The sequence below is a fragment of the Mya arenaria genome, chromosome 3 (genome assembly GCF_026914265.1).
Source record: "Mya arenaria isolate MELC-2E11 chromosome 3, ASM2691426v1".
Classification (NCBI taxonomy): Eukaryota; Metazoa; Mollusca; class Bivalvia; order Myida; family Myidae; genus Mya; species Mya arenaria.
This window is the reverse complement of record NC_069124.1, coordinates 51,944,000-51,965,596: the sequence shown is the minus strand read 5'-3', so window position 1 is coordinate 51,965,596 and position 21,597 is coordinate 51,944,000. Positions and strand designations below refer to the sequence as shown.

General features: G+C 34.5%; 1 protein-coding gene across 1 annotated transcript; it reads right to left on the bottom strand.

Moving 5' to 3' along the window:
- Window positions 1-3,834: 3,834 nt before the first annotated feature.
- On the bottom strand, window positions 3,835-8,955 carry LOC128226115 (cholecystokinin receptor-like). Its single transcript, XM_052936006.1, has 3 exons — window positions 8,631-8,955; window positions 4,693-5,055; window positions 3,835-4,491 (listed from the first exon to the last, which is right to left on the bottom strand). The coding sequence occupies exons 1-3, from the start codon at window positions 8,953-8,955 to the stop codon at window positions 3,869-3,871; spliced, it is 1,311 nt and encodes a 436-aa protein (XP_052791966.1). The 3' UTR covers window positions 3,835-3,868.
- Window positions 8,956-21,597: the final 12,642 nt, after the last annotated feature.

Genomic DNA, 21,597 nt, shown 5'->3' with positions numbered 1-21,597 from the left:
TAACCTAAATGGTCCAAACAACTTTGTTTAAAAAGTGACATTTTTTGCAAGAATATATTGCATTTCACCATTTATGGCAAATTATCATTTTTAAAATATTCCTTTTCCTGGGTTTAACAACTTATGCCTACTCTTTTTTTAAAAAAAAGAGTCGTCTCCATCCCTACAAGCATGCAAAATGTCAATATTTGGTGAGAATTTGTCAACAAGAACTTGAATTGTGCGCAATGATGTGTAGAAATGAATCATTTAATGTTTAAAATGAGTCAAAACGCTTTCAAGGAACAGACGCACAGCTGCTTCGATGATATACACTCAGAAGGCTGACGCAGAGTATCAGAGTGAGCTATTTTATGTGTATGTAAGACCAATTGAAAGTGCTTTACCTAAAATGTGAGCTACTTTCTCCGACCTACAACATATTTTGAAAGCTTTTAAAATTGCAATCACCATTAAAATAGCCACCGTCCCACACATATAATTTTATGTTTTACTGACCGGTTAAATTGTGTATAAAATCGGCAAGATGTATGATCATCCACCATCTCCATCAAGGTGACCTTTTGGATATTTTTGTCACGTTCCTGTGATGACTCTTGTTATTCATAACGTTGTCTTTAAAATCTCCTACCATTCACTTTCTTAGCTAAGTGTATGAAAACGTATTTAGATTAGCTAACTTGACTTCCGAAGCTACCTATCATAGTGGAAAGGCTGATGTGACCTGTCTGAGACAACATCAGCAATATTATATGAGAGCTTTACAAGATAAAGTGCGGCGTGTCGATATGTTTTACCCTTTGTTTGGATAACGATGGCGACGAATTAAGACGGATATGATAAATCACAATAATTATGACACATCGGGGTAATCACATTTAAACCACATATTAATCAGAATACTATGTCAACGTTTTTTTCCGAGTAAAAATCATAATTTATTTACAACACTATATTAGTTTTATATAAAACCATCTCTTCGGATTATACAAAGTAAATAACACGTCACATTTTAAGTATAAGGTAACATGTTTACGTAAACATATGGCATCATAGTACTATTTTCTCAACAGTAACCGTTCGCATTGTATTGGGTCGTAATTCAATTGGAAATGGTATTCTATTTCAACAATGAAATTGTTCGGTGTTCATCTTATTTTGACCTTAATGCATGGAAAAAACTTATGAACACGCATTTCCTACAACTCTTCAATTTTCTTCACGGAAAAAGGAAACAGTGCCAGCATTTGTTTAATAACTTGTATTAACAACAGAGCGTATTATACCATGTATGTGAAGCTACCCTAACACGTAAAAGTTAAAATTCGGTTTTAATCGCTGCTTTAGCCTTTCGGCACAATGGTACTCACAAAATATCATTTTCTTGAATTTGTATATATTAATTTATCGCTGTGTCTATGTTTAAATGTAATAAATGAACGGTCGCTTTGCATGAGCCTACTCAAACCACTGGGAAGTAAATTAAATCGTTGCGATACACGATTATGAGGGTGTTAATGTACATTTAACGTTGTGGTAACCTCGTGTTATCGTCGAGTTCATTCTTAACGTGTAATTAATATAAATAACTCCCGTTTGCAAGATGCTTCGAGAGAAAGTGGTCTGGTGTTGTTGTAGAATCCGATTTATTCGTAGGAAACCCACTTGTCCGAATCGGTGACCACAAAATGACGTAGAAAAACAGAAGCCCACATGTCCACACATCCGTACTCGTAGAGTTTCACATATCTGTCCAATATCAGCAAAATGATTAAGTCTTTTATTTTCAAAACATACCTTCATGACTTACGTCTTAAAGTTGTCGAGCACGTTAACTTAAATGGAGCACTTTGAACATGTTTCATTTGTTATACATTTAATACATATATATATCAGTTACACTTAGGTCGTTTCTAAGTATGTGATGATCTAATGATATGCTACATGTTGCTCTTGTCATAAATGGAATGGAAGTTTCAATGCAAGTCTGATTGTGCACGCAATTATATGGGATTCTTCTTTTTTTAAGTTTCGAAAACTCATTAAAGTGATGACATCGCTGTTGTAAATCTTCGTAGAGTTGATCACCCAAGGCTTTTTTCTGTGACATAGCGATTGCTCAATGCAATTAGAATGGAATGTAAAATGTGTAAAAAGCACTTTACATCCAACAAACAACAGCTCCGACCCTAGTTACTACTTCAGATTGCATTTCGCGTGATTAGTTTTTTGTTTGATCTATTCTAATTATTGCGTAATGTTTTCATTTTTTCTTACCTGTTATGTAGAAGCACATTTATTTTCGTATACATATGCGGATTTTTTCTTTTGCCTTTCACTGCAGAGAATTAAGTACTGTGTCTGATTTATTGTTATCCTGTCATTTGTAAGCATAGAACTAAACGTAATTACAATCAATGTTCCTTTATCTTGACTGTTGATAAGTTGATTAGTTTCCTATGGAAAACAGATGCTTTATTTTCTTTCATTTTATATGTGAGTGACGTTACTTTGATGCCGCAGCTAAAAATCAAGTCTGCATTTCTAATTCAGTATCAAAATTGTTGTTGTGTTACTATGTCGGATAATTGACCCTGTTAAGGATGACTGAAATCCAAAAATGGTGAGAACTTTTTAACTGTGGAACAAGACCATAAGAATTCAGAGCATAATTAAAAGAGTATATCAAAAGGTCAGTAAAAAAAGATCTAACATCGTTTGGTTTGGAGGCACTATTTCTTTGAGGAAAGAAGTGTTTTGACTGTTCCTTTTAGGAGAAGAGATTTAATATTTTAAACATACACCAGGAAAACAAATTAATCTGACCCTTGATCGTGTAAGATGGCAGTTCATTCAGTCCTTCGGGGTTATTTAGCTACGGCAGTATGCTATTTTCAAACAATCACAACGTTAAATAGTGTTGGTGTGTATAACGTAAATAATTTAATGTTTAGATAAGCATTATTTACCAAGTTTGCTGGACTTTCACAAAAGAAAGGAACTCAGTTCTGGTTCTCTATCATTTTACGTTGACAATAAATTATAACACTTCTAACGTTAAAAAGACCAAGGTCAAACTAGGTAAACAAAAACAATCCTGAATAATTATAATAAAGATTGCAAGCGTCGGAGAGCGATGACTGGGATTGGGATAGTTGGAGAGGTTAAACGTTCCACCGTTGATTAAAAATCGAATGGACCCATCCGATATATCAATTTGAGCGTACATTACGAAATGTTGATTAAACTAAGATAAAGAGTTATGACAACAATAACATAAATTCTACTGAATTGAAAAATAACCAAACGAAAAGGGTTTTTTCTGAGTCACACTTCATTTAGCTAGGAACACACATTTTCATTTGCAATACAGAATACGTTACTAACGTATTTCGTACTTGAGTTTGTACCAGTCTGCAGTCCATTTATTTGACAACTATCCTATAATGACTAAGTTCTAGAAAAGATCATAAATCTGTGTTTCTGTGTTCACAAGATACACATACATCACATCTTGAATGGAATTGGTAGTCGTCTGTTTCTTTCTTTCATATAGTCCTGTCAACGTTTTGTGCAATTACTCCGACAGTCTTTTGACGTATTTCTGCTTAAGGTATGTTATAACATTTGACTGGAAGAATACAACCGTCTCTAGGCGATATTGACATGCATCAAGGACAAAAAAGTAATTAGATATAAAATGTATTTCAATATATCACGGGGATATCATTAATTCTAAGACGGGCATTTTAAGTTGATGAATAATTTAAACCAAGCTGACACTAAACACATTGTATACAAAATGATAAATAAAATAACAAAGGCATCAGAAGTTGCAACTAAATGAAACCAAAATTGGTTCTGTTTTTTATTGGATGAGTGTGACAGTTCCATTTCTCGGCTTATCAGTATATGACAACTCCGTCTCTTCTGCCTTGTGGGCGTCAATCCACGTCAGACGACGCGTACTGGTGTTCATTCTGTAGGAGGTGAAATCAGGCGTCTTGCAACACAGACATCGTCGTAGTGCATTGAGAAACGCTTGACGAAATCTAGTGTTCATAAAGCAATACGTAATGGGATTACAACAGGATGACAAGTACGAAAAAACAAACATCGTAGACCACATGAAGTTGTTCAAATTTTCTCGAACGCTTTCTTGATGAAAGCTTTTCCATGTCTGCACTGTATAAAGAGGTGTCCAACACACAAAGAATTCAATTACCAGGACAAACAACATTCTGACAACGCGGAGCTTAGCTTCGCGACTTTTTTCTTGATTACTCTGACGGATAATTCTTGTTTGGTCGAGCTTTCGTCTCGGAGTTGATTCCTCGCTACTGCACGGACTTATTTCATTCATTTGAATGGAAAAATAGTTCTTATCCCCCGGTTTGTTTGCTAGCCGCGTTGAGAAGTTGTTTCCGTTTTTAATTATACCTCTTTGCGAATTAGTGTTCTTCATGGAGACCAAAGAGGGCATTGTTAATCCTGAAAACAATTAAAGGCGCTTAGTAGTACAAGAAGAAAGAGCATTCAAGCATATAGATATTTAAGTAACTGTTTGTATCCAACGGCTCATATCAGGATTTTTTTGGAGAAATTTGGAAAGATGATATCCCTTTAAATTAAAATCGTTCTTTTAAAGAAATTATGGTATAAATATTAAAAAGGCATTACTTTTATACAGACCTTCATTGTCGTCTCTGTGAATTCCAGCGCATAAGGTCGCCATTATTTTCGAGTAGGAACCTGTCATTAGACACAGAGGAATTATCAACAGAATGACATCAAGGAATACTGTGTACGCCCTCTCCAGACGCTTATCTTGCCAGTTCTCGCGACATGCGTGTCTGTTTGGACCAAACTGGACATACTTGGTGGAGATGGCGATAGGAATAACGATGACCAGGGCAAACGCCCAGCAAATAGCGATGATTTTGTAGGCGTGAGAGAGGGTCTGCCACTGTCTGGAGTGCAGGGGACGGCATATGGCGAAATATCGCTCCAATGATATAGCTACTAGTGTGAAACAGCTTGCCCCGACCGACACACCTGTAGGATTAATGGAAAAAACAATTGTTTTATAAAGTTTCACCATAAGTGCCACAGTGTAAATATCATAAAGGATTACGAGAAATACGCGTCAACCAAACCTTCCACAAAAAATGTTTCCTATACAAGCTAATGCATACAAATACCAAAACAACTTTAATAAAACATATTCAGATAGATTCATTCATTATTCTTCGTGATCCAGTCATAATTCTTTGCGCGAAAAATGTGTCCTTAAATACGCTTTAAGGGGTCATTACAGACCTAAACGTCACATAAAACAAGGAGACGTCACAGAATGCTTTATAAGTCTATACTTTACAGTTATTTAACAGATATAGGATGAAGCAAGTAGTTTCCGCGATGTAGAAATAGCCTTTACACCGTAATTATTGGTAAAATGTGAGGGACAATTACTACCTACGACCTTCCTCATATTCTGAAAGCTTTCTGAATTGCAATTACCATGAAAATAACCAACTGTCTGTCGGATATGATTTTATGATTATAACTGACCGGCTTTATTGTGTTTACAATCGGCATGCTGTTTTATCCGCCTTCTCTTGAGCATCAAGGTCTCGTAGCACAATCATACTATACTCTGGCACAAAAACATTTTCATTCGGAATACCTCGGCCATTTTATATCAGAAACAACTTAGGACGGTTTACAATATCGGAATTCTTTTTATTTAATTAAGCTGCAAGTACATCTAGCCCCAATTTCTCGAAACTTCTTAAGCCTCTTATAACAGGATTAAGCTAATCTCACTATTCTTGTTGTTGTATAAAATGTGTAATATTTACTTCTTCAAGAATTTTTAGAAATTATGTAGGAATAATCTGTATGATTATCAGAATGAACCATTTCTCGTTTATCAAAATCAATTTTCAGTATGTATTTTGGCTCATTGAAATAAGCGACTTAAGCCTGTTAAGCTTAAGAAGTTTCGAGAAATTGGGGCCTGGATCGCGTAGTAATTGCAATAAAGATATTATACTTAAGGGCTTTACTCTAAGTAAACTTAATTATAATAAGAAATAATACACTTTACTGAGAACCAATTTGAAATTTAGTACATCAGATGAGCGTTAAAACACTACAATTAATTAATACTACGTTTATTAACTTTACGATTTACTTCTGTAAATGCACCGACATACATACGAGATTGTTTTCGATGGGAAATGGCCGAGGATTAGCCAAGGAAAAACTTGAGGATGATACTGATAATAACCTGCGTGCGAAGATATTGTATTTTTATTATAGTATTTCATACCGCAGGGAACTGGAATCGGACGCAAGGCTGAATCATGTACGTCCTTTTTTTGTGGCAGGTTGAATACTAGGACAAATATTATAAAGCAGTGCAACTTTGCATAGTTGAGATTAATATTATTGTTTTGTATTTTTTAAATCAACAAATGTTTTTCTTTTCCATGAAAACATGGGAACATACAATTTGTGTATTGAAATACATAATCAAAATTCTATTTCATACGATTAGTAGTGGCTAAATGCCATGCATTGAATATATCTGCATTGAGTTCAGTTATCGCTAACGGTCGCATTTTAGCTAATTAGAGGGATTGGAAACGAGACTCAGGTGTAATGGCTGCTCAAAATTTTGGTTGATTAATGATTGGTAGAGAACGTTAAATAGATCTACATGTTTACAATTTTCGTAACATTAAAAACAATTTTTAAAATGGAATTATCTTGTAATAATGTACTTATGACATAAAAAAACAAATTACCATGTGAATCTAGGCAATGGAATAATATCCGATACGAACATACGAACCTCGTCATACTTTGTATTTATGATTTCCTCATGTTTGTTAACTTCAATTGCAAACACCTTAAGTTAGGCTTATCTGTAGTCAGGGCTGGTTCAAAAATGTTCATTTAAAATAAACAAATGCTTTTACAGGTTCGCGTGTTGGTATTTCAGTTAATGTTCCTATTTTATACACTAATAGACTCACCATTTTCATCAGGTAGTCCCACTCAAAGAATATAAGACTGTGGCGAATTATTTGTATAAAAGCCATTAGAAATGCCATCATTCCGAGCGCTTTAATAAAAAAAATTAATGGAAAATTGTGACAATATGGAGAGGAATTGATTCATACGAGATCTATATAGGAGACCGTCAGCACTTTTTATGATTAATGTTACATATTTTAGCCCTGTTTTCCACATTGTGTACCTTAAAGGACGCATAAATGATCGAAATTCAAGATATAACTTTGGGGCTGTATATGGATATTCGATATTTAGGCTTAGTATTAATTAATTACACAAAGGGGCTGGACACCAGATGATACCGTTGCAAGATACAAAGAAAACTGTCAAAAAATGATATCGTTGTGTACAACGCATTGAATCTTAATAACGGACGTATCCCATCGCTTACGACAAATGTATCTTTCGTAGTTTTTGCGTTTTTTTCCAATTGGAAATTAACTAGGTTTGTCTAACACGTTAATTCCAGGAAAATTAAAAAAAAGCGTCGTGATATGTATCTGTATTTATCACGTGACTTTCACAAGCTAAATATACACATTTAAATCTGGAAAACCATTATGCGCTATATTTAAAACGAGTAAACTCAGCTGAGACAGCGACGATTATTTTTTAATCATGGAAAATGATGTATAATTGGACTCATACTAGTTCGTATTGATCATTCTAGTCTTGTTTTGAGGAAATGCAGTATTTGCCGATTTTGGGACCATCTGGTGTCTAGTCCCTTTAATTATGTATTAAATATGCATTGACTCATCTGAAAACATAAGTAATTTCGCATGTTTTTCTGGCTATTTTGAAAAGAACTCTTGGATCTGGAATATTAACATAACCTTAAATGTGTAAATATAGATAAACAGACATTCATGGTGCATGAAGAACACGAGGACATCACGTCATAGTTCATTTCACTTCATAAGCTGACTGGACAAGCGCAACGCCATTTACCTTATAAAAACGTTTTAAAAGCTTATACCCGAACACTTGATCATTAAATTCAAAACTATTAAAATTAACAGAGCCTCAGTTGATTTAAATTTCACAAAGAGCACTGCATGACACCCTCATATTTCACCCAGAGTTTAATAATGAAATATTCCTGAGAAATTTCGCAATAACATTTTTTTTTTAATTTCAATGTAAGCAAAATCCGTTACTGTACTTTTTTCCGCTACAGATAGTTTTAACCTCGCGAAAAATATATATTTATGCATATGTACCTATGTAAAATATGCTTAGGCCGAGGTTTTAAATGATTTTCGGGCAAATCTATATTTCAATTAAGCCGATTATTTATTTTGTTTTTGTAGTGATGCTTATAACGGAAGTGTACGTACACATATGTCGACTTTCTTTATAAAACACAAGTCACAATTGATTTCAACATAACATGGTGCCTAAAGTTTACGTTTTCAAAACCAAACGCTGCTGCCGTTAATACATGCCTAAGTCTAGGGTACTAGGGACATTCATTTTGTAACATTTTGTGTACATTTTTTCTCGTTTAGACATATTGGCAATTAGTGAAGTATTGTTTTACTCACCTTGCGCATAACGTATTGACACGCACATCACTGGACCAAATATAAAGTTTTTTATCTGAATCGGAATGAGTGTAAAGGGCATGCAGAATACTGCAAGAAGAAGATCACTTATGGCCAAGTTCAGTAGAAACACATTCGTAACTGTCCGCATCCTTGTGTTTTGGACAAGAGTTAAAATCACCAGCCCGTTTCCCACCACAGCAAGAATAAATATGGTTGAGTAGATTCCTATAACTGCCCACATAGAAAAGTCGTGGTCCGTTGGCCGACTACAGTTGGCGATCGCGGAATGATTAACACCTTCTGAACAGTTATATGCATCCATCTTCGCACGGACGATGTTTCTCTACAAATTTCAAACAAAAAAAGAAACGCCGTCCTTTTAAACTTGTCTTATACCGGTTGTATGTCGCTTGAAACTTTCTAATGAAATTTTCATTAAACTACGAAATTGCAGATCCGTCTTACACATTTTAAATAACCCTGCAGCCTCGTAAAAGATATCTCATTAATCTGCACCCCTTCAGCATCTCAGTGGGTGTTTGTGTATCCGCCTACCAATGTCATTGATTGTCGCTCTAAGTAGAATCAACTTAATCCTTATATACTTGCGTTTTGTAGAAATATATTGTATAAGTAATGCTGCAGCTTCTATAGATCTCATCTCAACGCTCATCATTCGCACAGAGAATACTGGCGGATTCCGAGAGCGGCGACTGCATTCGTAGAATATTGGAGACACATTGTGATCGGGTCTTTTAAACGCGCATGCTCTTTTGAATTATTCTAGCTTTGACAAATTCCATGATCTTTGTTGTTTATTTACGCCATGCGCGCTCTGAAGCTCTGATTTCTGATATGATTTGCATTAATTTCACATGATACTGTCTGTTTAAGGATGGGTTGAGATGAGACTGAAATATGGGTTTGCTCAGAAAACGACTTGGTATGCAAATATTGTTTCCCTTTCGAAATACACTGAACATAGTACAGCATATCAAAGTATTAAGAGACAAATTAATATGATACAACAATTTTAGATATACTATTGTGAGGGCAATCTCGTCTAATTATAGACATGTTCTCAATTGAAGCTTTCATTATTTCAGAAATAATAGAGACCATAGTCCCATACTAAAAAGGCATGTAACATGTTCATAATTGTGATGAAAACTTGGAAAGAATTGACTGCATTTGAACAAACAAATACACATGTTTCTTATTTCGAAACGCCAAGGGTCGCAAATTATGGCAGTACTGAGTACTATGAAAGAGTTTTAAAACAAATTGATATGTTGGACTTCTTTTGTTCACCACTATTTCAATATATTGATGTATCGGATCAGAAAAATATCAAATAAATTATAATGCTATTTTGACTTTTTTTCAATTTTTGACTAACGAAATATTTTCGCCGAATATTTAATAATTTTGTTAGAAATAACAATTCCATATATTGTATTAATATGGTATTGCAGATCAAAGAAACTAAAAGAGGCAAGTTTTAGGGGATGGAACCTATGCAGTTACAGAAAATTATAAAGTTAAGTTCAAATCCTTGTTTCGTCGACCATTTTGAGGCGGAAACCGTAGTATATCAATAAAACGTCTTTGGATCATGTGATGTCTGTCTTTGTTTTTGTAATGCTTTATGTTTGTCTTTAGGTGTCTGTTGGGCTTGAACATTGTGTGGATAAAAAACCGATGGAATTCGTTACTGCATTGTTAACTGGGCTTGTCCTTCTAGCTTACACTGTGTTATTTACAAAATAAAAACAAAGGAGTTGGTACGGTCTAGTGGTGAACATATCATTTTTTCAAAGAAGTCGATCAAGCGATCTAGCGGCCTAGCGGCGTGAAGTTAGCGGCCTAGCGGCCCAGCGGCCTAGCGGCCTAATATGGTATCTTATTATTATTTAGAAGAAATAGCATATATTCATACTTTGAAATAAGATACCATATTAGGCCGCTAGGCCGCTAGGCCGCTAGGCCGCTAACTTCACGCCGCTAGGCCGCTAGGCCGCTAGATCGCCTGATCGACTTCCATATTAGGCCGCTAGGCCGCTAACTTCACGCCGCTAGGCCGCTAGATCGCTTGATCGACTTCTTTGAAAAAATGTTGAAAATCGTTTCAGACTGATGATTGGTGCATATAAACAGCAAATATATCAGTTTGTTAGCAGAGCAGGCATGTTTGCATGCTATAAAATAGAAAAATGTTTGATAAACTTTTTTGAAAAAAATGTTGAAAATCGCTTGAAATTGATATTTCGTGCACAAAAACATTTAATTTATCATTGTTTAGAAGAAAAACCATATACTCCTACTTTGAAATAAGATACCATATTAGGCCGCTAGGCCGCTAACTTCACGCCGCTATGCCGCTTGGCCGCTAGGCCGCTAACTTCACGCCGCTAGGCCGCTAGGACGCTAACTTCACGCCGCTAGGCCGCTAGGCCGCTAGGCCGCTAACTTCACGCCGCTAGGCCGCTAACTTCACGTACACGATGGATTTGGTGTTCACCGGAACCTGTATTTTTGGACAATCAAAATGCTTAGGAAACGAACTCAGTACTTTATACATTTCTGATTTTGTAGCCACACACTTACAACCAAAAGATGTAACATCAATCATGTTAAATTGCTTCAGAAATTTGTATTTCTGAATTTTTTCCATTCATTGTATTGTTTGTTATGTGCTATGAACATTATATAATGTTTTACGCAATAAACTTATCGTATCGTATACCAGCCTATATATGTGTCTTCACGTTTAAGTGCAAGTGAATAAGTTCAAACTAGGTCAAGGACTATTGATACACCAAACACAATTTGTTAGATACAGGGTTATAAATACAGTTAAGAAAGTAAACTTGAGAAACGTAAACACCGTTGGATAAAATTTGGAAATCTCATTAACTGGCTGTACTGAACACGAGGAATTCTTGTGAAATGCGTGACTTTATGAAGTGTGTGATTGGTGCACTTGTTCCGTGGTCTCTAGGGATATTTTTTTCTATTATCTGCACGAACACTTGTGTGGTATTTACAGGACGGAGGAAAACTGATTTAATATGGAAATATTCAAATACACCATGATATAAACTGTTTTAGAATTGCTTGCTGCGAATATGCCGGTTATATGCCATCATTAATTAGATATCTTCTAATGCATGCATGAGATTACTCCTTTTTATTGTGACAGAATATTTCATGGCACTTTTACCGTTTTACACTCCTGGGGGTCGTTTCAGCAAATGTTTGTGGTCGTGTCCTCACTTATCTGAAATCGGTACAAACGTCACACAAATGACAATACATCGATTTGTTTTATTTCCTCCTTTATAGTGTCAAACACAAAGTAACTGCTAAGTAAGATTATCCAACTCACATTGAACAGTCCAGGTATAAACAAAAACGCCATGCATTAGAAAACAAGGTTGATATTAAAGTCTTTCCAAGACCCATACATAGACCGTTGTTTGAGCAGTGGAATCTACACTATAAAAACGCACATGCAAACAACAAACCGGTATCTACTTATCCAGAAATAATTTATTTTCACGATGGTACAAACTTCTTATCTTCCTTTCATCTAATCCGCAAATTCGCAAATATGCGAATTTATATGTTCACTATGTTAACGAAGTATAGCAAAGAAATGACTTCCACAACTCTTTACGACTGCTTGACAATGCGTTACTCGATTAACCCACGCATTCGATTTATTATTGGTACCTGTTTTTGTACATAATCGAGAGATCAAACAAAACGTTCTCTTCTCATCATGGAATCGCTTGTTAGTAGAGAAGTTATAAACAACATACCTGCCCAATGATTGTTTCAACTTCAAAATATCATCAAGTTTGGATTAGTGCTCTCATTGTTATTATAATATAAACGTTTTCTTGGAAAAGCTTATTACTATTCCTTCGTTCAGGTGAAAATAGTTTAAGAAAAAATAAAATGAGTTCGAAAATGACCTAAAAATGACTAAGCATACAAGAAATTAATGGCTTAGTAATGTTTTGCTCATTTCTGTATCAAATAAATTTTTGTGTTTGTTCATTTATGTCTATTTAATCTGTAGTCTATCTCACATTTATAGTATTGTCAAAATTCTGTCTTGCAAGATATAAATAGTATTTACTCTTTACGTTTACGATATCATTGAATCTACCTCATCATTTTCTTTTAAGCCTGTCTTTAGAATAATATATTGTCATAGCTAAAGATTTATCCTATTTGTCAAATAATTCCATCTTAAATGTTTATACAGATTGAATAAAAAAGACTAGCACTTTTGGTACTCTTTATTAAGAATAAGATATTTATAATCTGAATGTGCTGCATATATTTCACTGTGAAAGAATATTTTGTATCCTCATATATTTTTACTATATCACATAAGTAATTTAAGTTGAATCGATGTACAATATATTATAGATGTATGTATTTGTATTAATTGAACTATTCAATTGTTCAATTTCAATGTTAATCTTATTAGAATTAACAAAAAACACAAAAGAAACAACAACTCTTTCTCCACCGTCCATATGTGCCCTTGCTTGAGTTATTAAAAAAAGAAATAGACACTATACTACTTTTCCACTACTTTTGTAACCAAACCGATCATAAACAATGCTAAAAAAGAAGAAAAAAACATATACAGGAATTCTCAAATAATCAGGTAATGTTTGTTTTTTGACTTTGATATGACCGTATCCTTGACCTTTGTTGATTAGCTCGTTAGAAAGCTCTATATTTTCAGATTACTAACTGGAAATTTTAAGTGAATTTATTATTCTACTTATGGGTAATAATAAATGCAATAAGACTTATCTTGGTCTGAAAACATGTCGACCATCTTGGCTGTTGTCTTGGTTATTATGGTAACTGCGAACTGCCCATCCTCGCAAAATGATGAATTTCAGATATCACACTGCAGAAGATTGTCAAGAACGCTTTCGACAAAAAAGACACACAGATACCTTTACCTCTGGTATCTCATCAAAGACATGTACGCACATTTAATGATTAACTAGTTTAAAATTCAGTGTATACAATACTTAGTGCATGTAGTGTTAAAAAGTATTGGTTATTGTTGTTTGTTTCGTGTTTTCAACGTTGCACTTAGTCGCCCTGCTGCAAAATGCTTAATAATTTTCACATAAAGACCGTCCTTTACATGGAGCATGGTATATGGCTTTCTGCACTCTATCAATAGATGCTTCATTAGTGCAAGATACTTTGTACTTCTTAAATATGTAAGAACAACAGGACGATCATTATATCGGATCAACCATTATAATTATATCTTGATATTTCTTAAGAATTATGAATGATGATTGCTTCATTGTCCGCAAACAAATAGATGGTCTAAAACTGGTGCCAATGTCTAAGTGAAAAACTCAATACTTGGCCTGAAGAAGATTTTTTTTATAAATTTATCATGTCATAAAGACGTCACATATACACAGCATCTCTCGGCCGTTCATAATACAAAAATTAATTGAACGACATCAGGATATTTGTTTGTAAGCGAGTCGTTGGCGAGCTTACTTGCATGTTTCGTGGATGAGTTGAATGAAAGTATTAAATGCTGACGAGTTGTTAGATTTTTATCATACGTTCTACAATAAAAAAAATAAATAAAAAAAAGACCTACCATTTTTCACACGCGCCGATTATGAGCCGAACATCACAAACTAGCAAAGCAATGCCTTTTTCCGGAGCAACATGCATTGTAGAAATAAAGTACCTTGAATAATTTAAAACGAACAACATTTCCGATCGTCTTAACTTCAGCTTACATGCAGAGGGAAAAAGACAACATAAACTTTTAATGATTTTTTATTGTGCCGTCACAACCGGTTAGAATACATAATAATTTTGAAAAATGTTTATGACGTCATTTCATGTTTACATACAAACGTTCTCAGAATGTTTTTTTTATAAAATCAAGAGGAAATTTCACGTCATCTTCTGATAATTAAGATCGAAAATGAATTTCTTTATTGAAAAAAAATCATGAAAACAAGAAAAGAAATAAGGGTATGGCATCCTGGAAAATTTCCAAATAAGCAAGTATTGTTTCCAATTAAATTGTTTACAATGATGTAAAGCGATATTGTTGAATGACGCATTTGTGATATAGAAAAATGCGTGGTGGTTATATTAATCTGGAAACGAGGTATAACATGTGATACATATTGTTATTGTCATGCAATTTAGGCATTTCAAATTCATTTGTCGGTATTGACAAAACTCCATGTAGCACTTTTAATAACCTGTCGACAACAAGAAATCCATCAGAACAACTCATTTGATGTCATTATCGCAGTTAATGTTTTCTAATGTGAGATCAAATCAAGTGTCCACGAGCAGTAAACACAATTTTAATTACTATTTCTAAAAATATTAATTTTACGCATTTACCTTTTTGTGATTATTTTAAAATTGTTTACCATTGTTATTTTTATAATTGGCAGTAGAAGTTTTACACTTAATGCAGGATTTTATTCCAGCAGTGGTTTGACGCTTTTTTACCCCAATAAGCGACTCATCAAGCATTTTGATCGTGCAAAAGTGCTGTGTGGTATTCCCCACTTGTAGCCCGTTCAATGTAAGAATTTGTCACAGAAACTTAAAAACATAAACATTAATACATCTAAACTCAAATTAGTTCGTAATATAAATCATAAAAAAAGATAGATTATCAACGTTCGCCGTTCAAATGCAATCCAAGTTATTATTTGCAGATGATGCCGTTTTATTTGCCCGATCTCCACAAGCTTTACTATCGCGTTTTTCTTCATATATTGTAGGGCGTTGGATTTAAATTTATTTTTTTAAAGGTAAATTCAAGGAATTTGCATAAGGGAGTCGTTCAACAATTAAAAACACATTGTGTTCATGAAATGAAACATCTTTAATATTTGTATACTTGTTATTACATTGGCATGTAACTATCTCTATAAACCCATCATGTATTATAATCCTAAGATTCAAATGAATTAATATTAACTTAGTATTAAGAGTTTATTTATTACATAGATTAGGTTTTTCTGTTATGCGTTCATTGTCATACATTTTTGATTCACTTAAAGCTGCACTCTCACAGATCTACTTTTTTACAAAAACATTTTTTTTTTGTCTTGGAATAAGAAAAGTTTTGCGTACATATCAGCAAACCAGAGATAAATGACTGCTGACAAAAGATCAGATCGCAGATTGTCATATTTCCGTTCGGAATTTAATGCTTTATGGCTAAAAGCGTTACTAACGGTTTAAGAAAAATGCATGAAACATCAATTGTTGAACTTAAAAATAAAAATCTGCGATCTAATTTTTTGTCAGCAGTATTTTATGACTGGTTCCCACGCATTTTCGCATAAAATGGCTCGTTCCAAGACAAACAAAATAAAAAGTTGTAAAAACGTTCAATCCGTGACAGTGCAGCTTTAGTTTAAACATTATATATTTTACAACGATTGTAAAGAAAGCTATGATAGCTTATACTAAGTCACTCTCGTTGGCACGATGTTGCGCGAGAGTGTGGTCTTGTGTTGTGGGGGAAACCGGAGTACCCGGAGAAAACCCACTTGTCCGGCTTGGTGACCACTAACCAAACTCACATGTGCCCAGGCCGGGAATCGAGCCCGGGTCGCTTTCGTGAGAAGCGAGTGCGCTAACCACTGCGCTAACCGGACAACAGTGCAGCTTTAAAAGCCATGGTCGAAATGATAACGTACTAGTATTTTTTAATGCAATTAAGCTCGAGATGTTCGTTTAATATTACTGCACAAGAAGCAAACACAATGAGCCATTTTTGGGAAACGTACTCATACAGTATCCGTGAAAAACACCTGAAACTACACGTACAAGCGATACGTAATTAATGCGTCTGTAGCTGGTTAGCTGGCCATCCATCACTTGTGACAAAAGGATTGAACTGACTTTCGTGGCATCGTTAGCATTTAATTCTGTGAGCGTATGGCAATAAAGCCTCTGCCATTTCTCCTAATGACTGCGATATATATGCCCACTCGCGTGCAACATAATAAATCAAAGCAATGTCACAGGAAAAGTTTAAAGCGAAATGATAATGTGCCGAAGGATCGTATATTAAGGCATTATTAAAAATGTTTCAGACAGTTTATTTTCCGCCATGGTTATACTTTCGCTCATTTATGAAAGTATGGATCAGATGAACATTAGATCACCGCGAAAATCTATGATTTCACATAACAAATAGATATTTTAGACTTAATCCTTTTGCAAATGACGAGTTATAGTTTTCTTTATTTTAAAGACCTCCTAAAATTAGTTTAGAAATAATTATTTAGCGTGTTTTCATATAGAGTCTTTGCTATTTAAAAATATAGGTATTCATTTTTCATCAAAGAGAAGTAATTACAATTGATAATAAACAAAGTGTTTAAAGATGTTACTTTCACTACTGTTACTCTATATTTCACCGAAATACATACTATACGTGAACAGTAGTGATTGGAATCGGCTGGAAAAACTAAAATCGATTAATCGGACTTAATCGGAAGACTAACCGATTAGACATCGATTATTAATCGGTTGAGCCTTTCGGATTCAAAAATATGTTTGTGAGCTTCTAGCGTATGCAAAGATTTAACCATTTCCTCCACGGAAGCGCCATTGAGCGCCTCTGTAACTGATTGTTATTGAAAATATTGTACGAAATGAAGCATTTATTCCATACAAGTGAACTCCATTTCCTACTATGAGTTCAATGCAAATCAAATATGTATTTTTTCCTTTGCATAGATTTTCAATATTTTCATCAGAGTTTGTCCTAAAGTAGCTTGTGGAGGAAAAGGTTAATCCTTCACTTCACAAGCTGTTTTAAGACTAATCCACAAGAGAATAGTCTGGAGAAAAATATGAAAATTTTTGCAATAGAAAACATCAAAAGTTAAGTTGCAAACATTGTAGTCCCAGATCTGAAAACTCCTAGTCCATATTATTTGACTTATAAACAAGAAATCTAATTGTTATGATAAAAAGGATTGTAAATAGAACAATAAAATATGAACAAACATGATGCTAGTCTTTGAAACTCTTTTTAATGACAAACCTTAGAAAGGAAATCTGAATTTCCTTCACAGAAGCAACTTCATGGGCCACTGACCACTGTTATTGATGGCTATTAAAAACGTTGTAGAAAAATGAGCATTTGCTCTTACTAGCAAATGCTCTATTTTCTTCAATGATTTCAATACAACTAAAATAAATAAATAATAATAAAAAAAATTGGCCTAGATTGTGGGGAGAGGTTTCATCAGATTATTTCCTTGTGGATTTATCTTTAATTAGCTAATTTAATTAATTAGCTTATTTAACTTATCCACGAGGAAATATTATGATGAAAAAATACTATTTTGAGACTAATCATCAATGAAAGAAATTAACTGAATGGATACAAATCTAGGGAGATTGAAAAAATCAATTTTGAAAGGTTTTGAATGCATTTTGTTGAACAAGGCAATCATCACAAAATACTCAATTTCCTTAAATGTTTTCAAAAATGATGTTTTACCGAGGCACACAAAGTTGTTTGTATGAGGGAAAGTTCATATAAGTTTTCCTGAAATTGTCACCTCTGACCAAGTCCTTTTCAAGCCAAAAAGTGTAGAAGTACAATTGTTTAGTCATGTTTACCAGTACAATTTTCTGTTCATCTTAAGAAAGATAAGCATATCAACTAGTTCAGGTTTCATGCGGGCACGCTTCTTGCTCACAATATTTCCTGCAAGACTGAATACGCGCTCGGATGGAACCGAGCTAGCTGGAACTGCCAAAACAGACTTGGCAATTTTTGCTAGCCTTGGGAACTGGAACTCATTTTCTTTCCACCACTGTAGAAGAGTTAGTTTTGAATCTGTGGCTCTTCTCTCAGATAAGAGATATCTATTCAGTTCCTCCTGTACCAAATCCACTACTGGTACTGAAGATTCACCCACTACAATTACATCACTAAACCAGTCCATATAATCTGAACACATGACTTTGGCCTTTTTTGAAGCCGGTTCATCTTCGATGGAAAGTTCTTGACCATCATTATCTGGTACAGGGGGAACATTCGGTAACTCTGGTAAGTTTGGTAACTCTGGTATGTTTGCCTCTTGTCCTGCAGTAGCAGCATCTGGGTCATTTTTTTTCCTTTTTGACCATCACAGACATGTCATATGCTTTGTTTTTCAGTAAACTCAAAGTCCTGTCCTTCTCCTCATTTGTCAAAAATGTCAAACCCTTTGTGTCCGGGTTGAGGACAGCTCCAAGCAAGGGAATGTCCTCATACTCGGTACGCTTTTCTAACTCTGACAACAGAACTTCCTTCAAACTTTGAACCGTTTCATTTTCATCAACAGTGCTTGAAATACACATCGTAAGTTTCTTTGTCACAGCACACACATTCTGAATTGAGGGGGAATTTTCAGCACGCAGTACTTTGGTAGCTTTATTAAAGTTTTCGAGAATTCGGACAATATCTTGTAGAATACCCTGCTCTTCAAAGGTGTAGACATTTGCCTTAATGGTACTGATTGCTGACTTCGAGATTGACTGGTTGTCATGATCACTTGCGACATTCATGAGTACAGGCATTTGTTCTAAAAGACGACGTATCATCTCCTGAGTACTGTTCCACCTTGTTGGGCAATCCATTATGAGTCTGTGCCCAATCAGCTGAGGTGAAGATGAGAACACAATCTTTTGCTTTTTCATCATAAGATCAGAGGCCGAAGATGATTTGTGAAAAAATGTTACAAGATGTCTACCTTTCTTCAACAGTTCAGACACTAGTGGTAACTGAAGTGATTTCTTTACAGCCAAATTTAATCTATGGCCAAATCTGGTAAGGCCAAGTAAACTTACTGCCTTCTTTTCATTTGCTGCATTGTCAGTTGTGATAACTGCTGGAGTTAATCCCCAACATTCTATTGTTTGTTTCAAATTGGCTGCAATATTCTCACTAGTATGCTGACCTTCTATTTTCTTAGTTTGTAGGACGGCACTCTTCAACTCCCAATCGTCATTAATCATGTGGCAGGTCACTGTGTCAAAGCTTTGTGTACTTATGCTTGTCCAGCCATCATGTGTTAAGCTAACCTGTTGTCCAGCTACGTCTTTTATTATCTTTTTTTTCATCTCTTCCATCTTTCCTTCAAGACTTTTCACCACAGATTTTTTTGAAGGGATAGTATATCTGAAAAATATGCATTAGAGCATCTTAAGTAAATTGCCACTCATGAATATAAATAGTTCACTGCCATGTAAGTCCACATTGCAAAAAAGTGTAGTCCTTGACCAGTGACCAGACGCCACCTTAGAAGGATCACTGATCAGGAACTTCGTCTTTTTGCAACAAAATTTATTCTGAATATTGGGATTTCGGCAAAGCGAAACTTTATTAAATATTAAATATTATTTACATAAATGATTTCATTGAAATACTTGGTCCAAAACCGGTAACAATCCCTCAGTTTTAAATATGGCAGCGAAAGTGTTAATCCATAGATTCCATTCATAAGTAATTAAGTATTGCCTTTTTCATTGCAGCTCTTCCAAATAATCAAATAAAATAACAGTGAAACAGTTCTCAGAGTATTTAGTAATATTATTTACTTAGCTGTTTGAAACAACTGTCTACTGTCTATAAGACTGCAGTAAAGAATTGGTGTTTTAAATTTTAATCATAATCTACATTTCTTACCAACTTTACATTCAGAAAACAAGCTCATCAAAAATTGATTTATTTTGGTGCACATCCAGAGTCCTATACTCATACAAAAATCATTGGACTAGTTATTAGTTAAGATTATTTATTAATATTTAACCCTTTCTTCCACAAGCTTTTATAGACTTGTCCATGAGGAAAGAATGTGATGTACAACATGAAACTCTAGACAATAGAAACATGTTATTTTAGAATTGTATTGAAATCATTGTAGGAAATAGAGCATTTGCTCTGTATGAGCAAATGCTCCTTTTCTACAATGATTTCAAAAGCAAGCTACAGATGCGCAAAGAGGTTATAATTAATATATATGCAATGTTTAGTTGTATACCTTGGTTCTAGCTCTGCTATAAGCTGGCGGAATATATTATGATCTAGTAGGCTTAGGGGCAGGGCCTTGTCGACCAGTAGTTGCATCAGCAGATTATTCAACCGTTCTTCCTTCTCCTTGGAGAGTTTCCCCCCACCAGCTACTGCAGTTTGTTTAAATATGGAAGCTATTCTTGGCTGTGTTTTGTCTGTTGGTGGCACTACCATCAAGTGCTTGTGCTCCAGGTTTAAATGGCTCAATAGGTTTGTTGTATTGCCTGTAATAGAACAGTATAAAGTGAGGAATTTATTTTTTTAAAAATAAACAAATACATGTATATTATGCAATAATATGCATCATCATTCATCACTCATCACCGTTAAAAATAAGCCGATTATGATCTGATCAGTTCTCAATTTGGAAATTGAGAATCTGATTCAAGCTTTTACTGCATATTGTGCAAAACCATTTCCCTGATGAATAAATTGAATTCATGTAAGACTCCATTAACAACAAATATCAATTTGAAGTTTTATTTTGCAACATTTATGTTTGTTGGCGGAAAAAAAATACGAAATGATCCACTCTATGATAATATATTCTACAAATTAGACCCAGTAGGGACAGGGCATCACAATATTCCCAAATCTACCCTAATCCTGGTGTATCTCGGTTATCTGAGGTCAAACCTAACCAAATCTAGTTATTTTTCGAAAGCATTTTTCAAATGGTCCCTATATCTATACAAAAATATAGTCTTTTACAAATTATGACTTTAAAGCCTATCATTATGCCAAAATTCCGGCCACTATATAGGCTTACCCAAAACCAGGTGTATTTCCTTTATTACTGGCCAACTTATCCAAATTTAGTTAAATGTTGCA

Bases quoted from the DNA above. Each gene is read 5' to 3' on its own strand.
- LOC128226115 (XM_052936006.1), bottom strand. From the start codon at position 8,955: ATGGATGCATATAACTGTTCAGAAGGTGTTAATCATTCCGCGATCGCC. The intron at 5,056-8,630 runs GTGAGTAAAACA...TTAATCCTACAG, and splicing joins GTCAATACGTTATGCGCAAG to GTGTGTCGGTCGGGGCAAGC. The intron at 4,492-4,692 runs GTCTGTATAAAA...AATTGTTTTCAG, and splicing joins TCACAGAGACGACAATGAAG to GATTAACAATGCCCTCTTTG.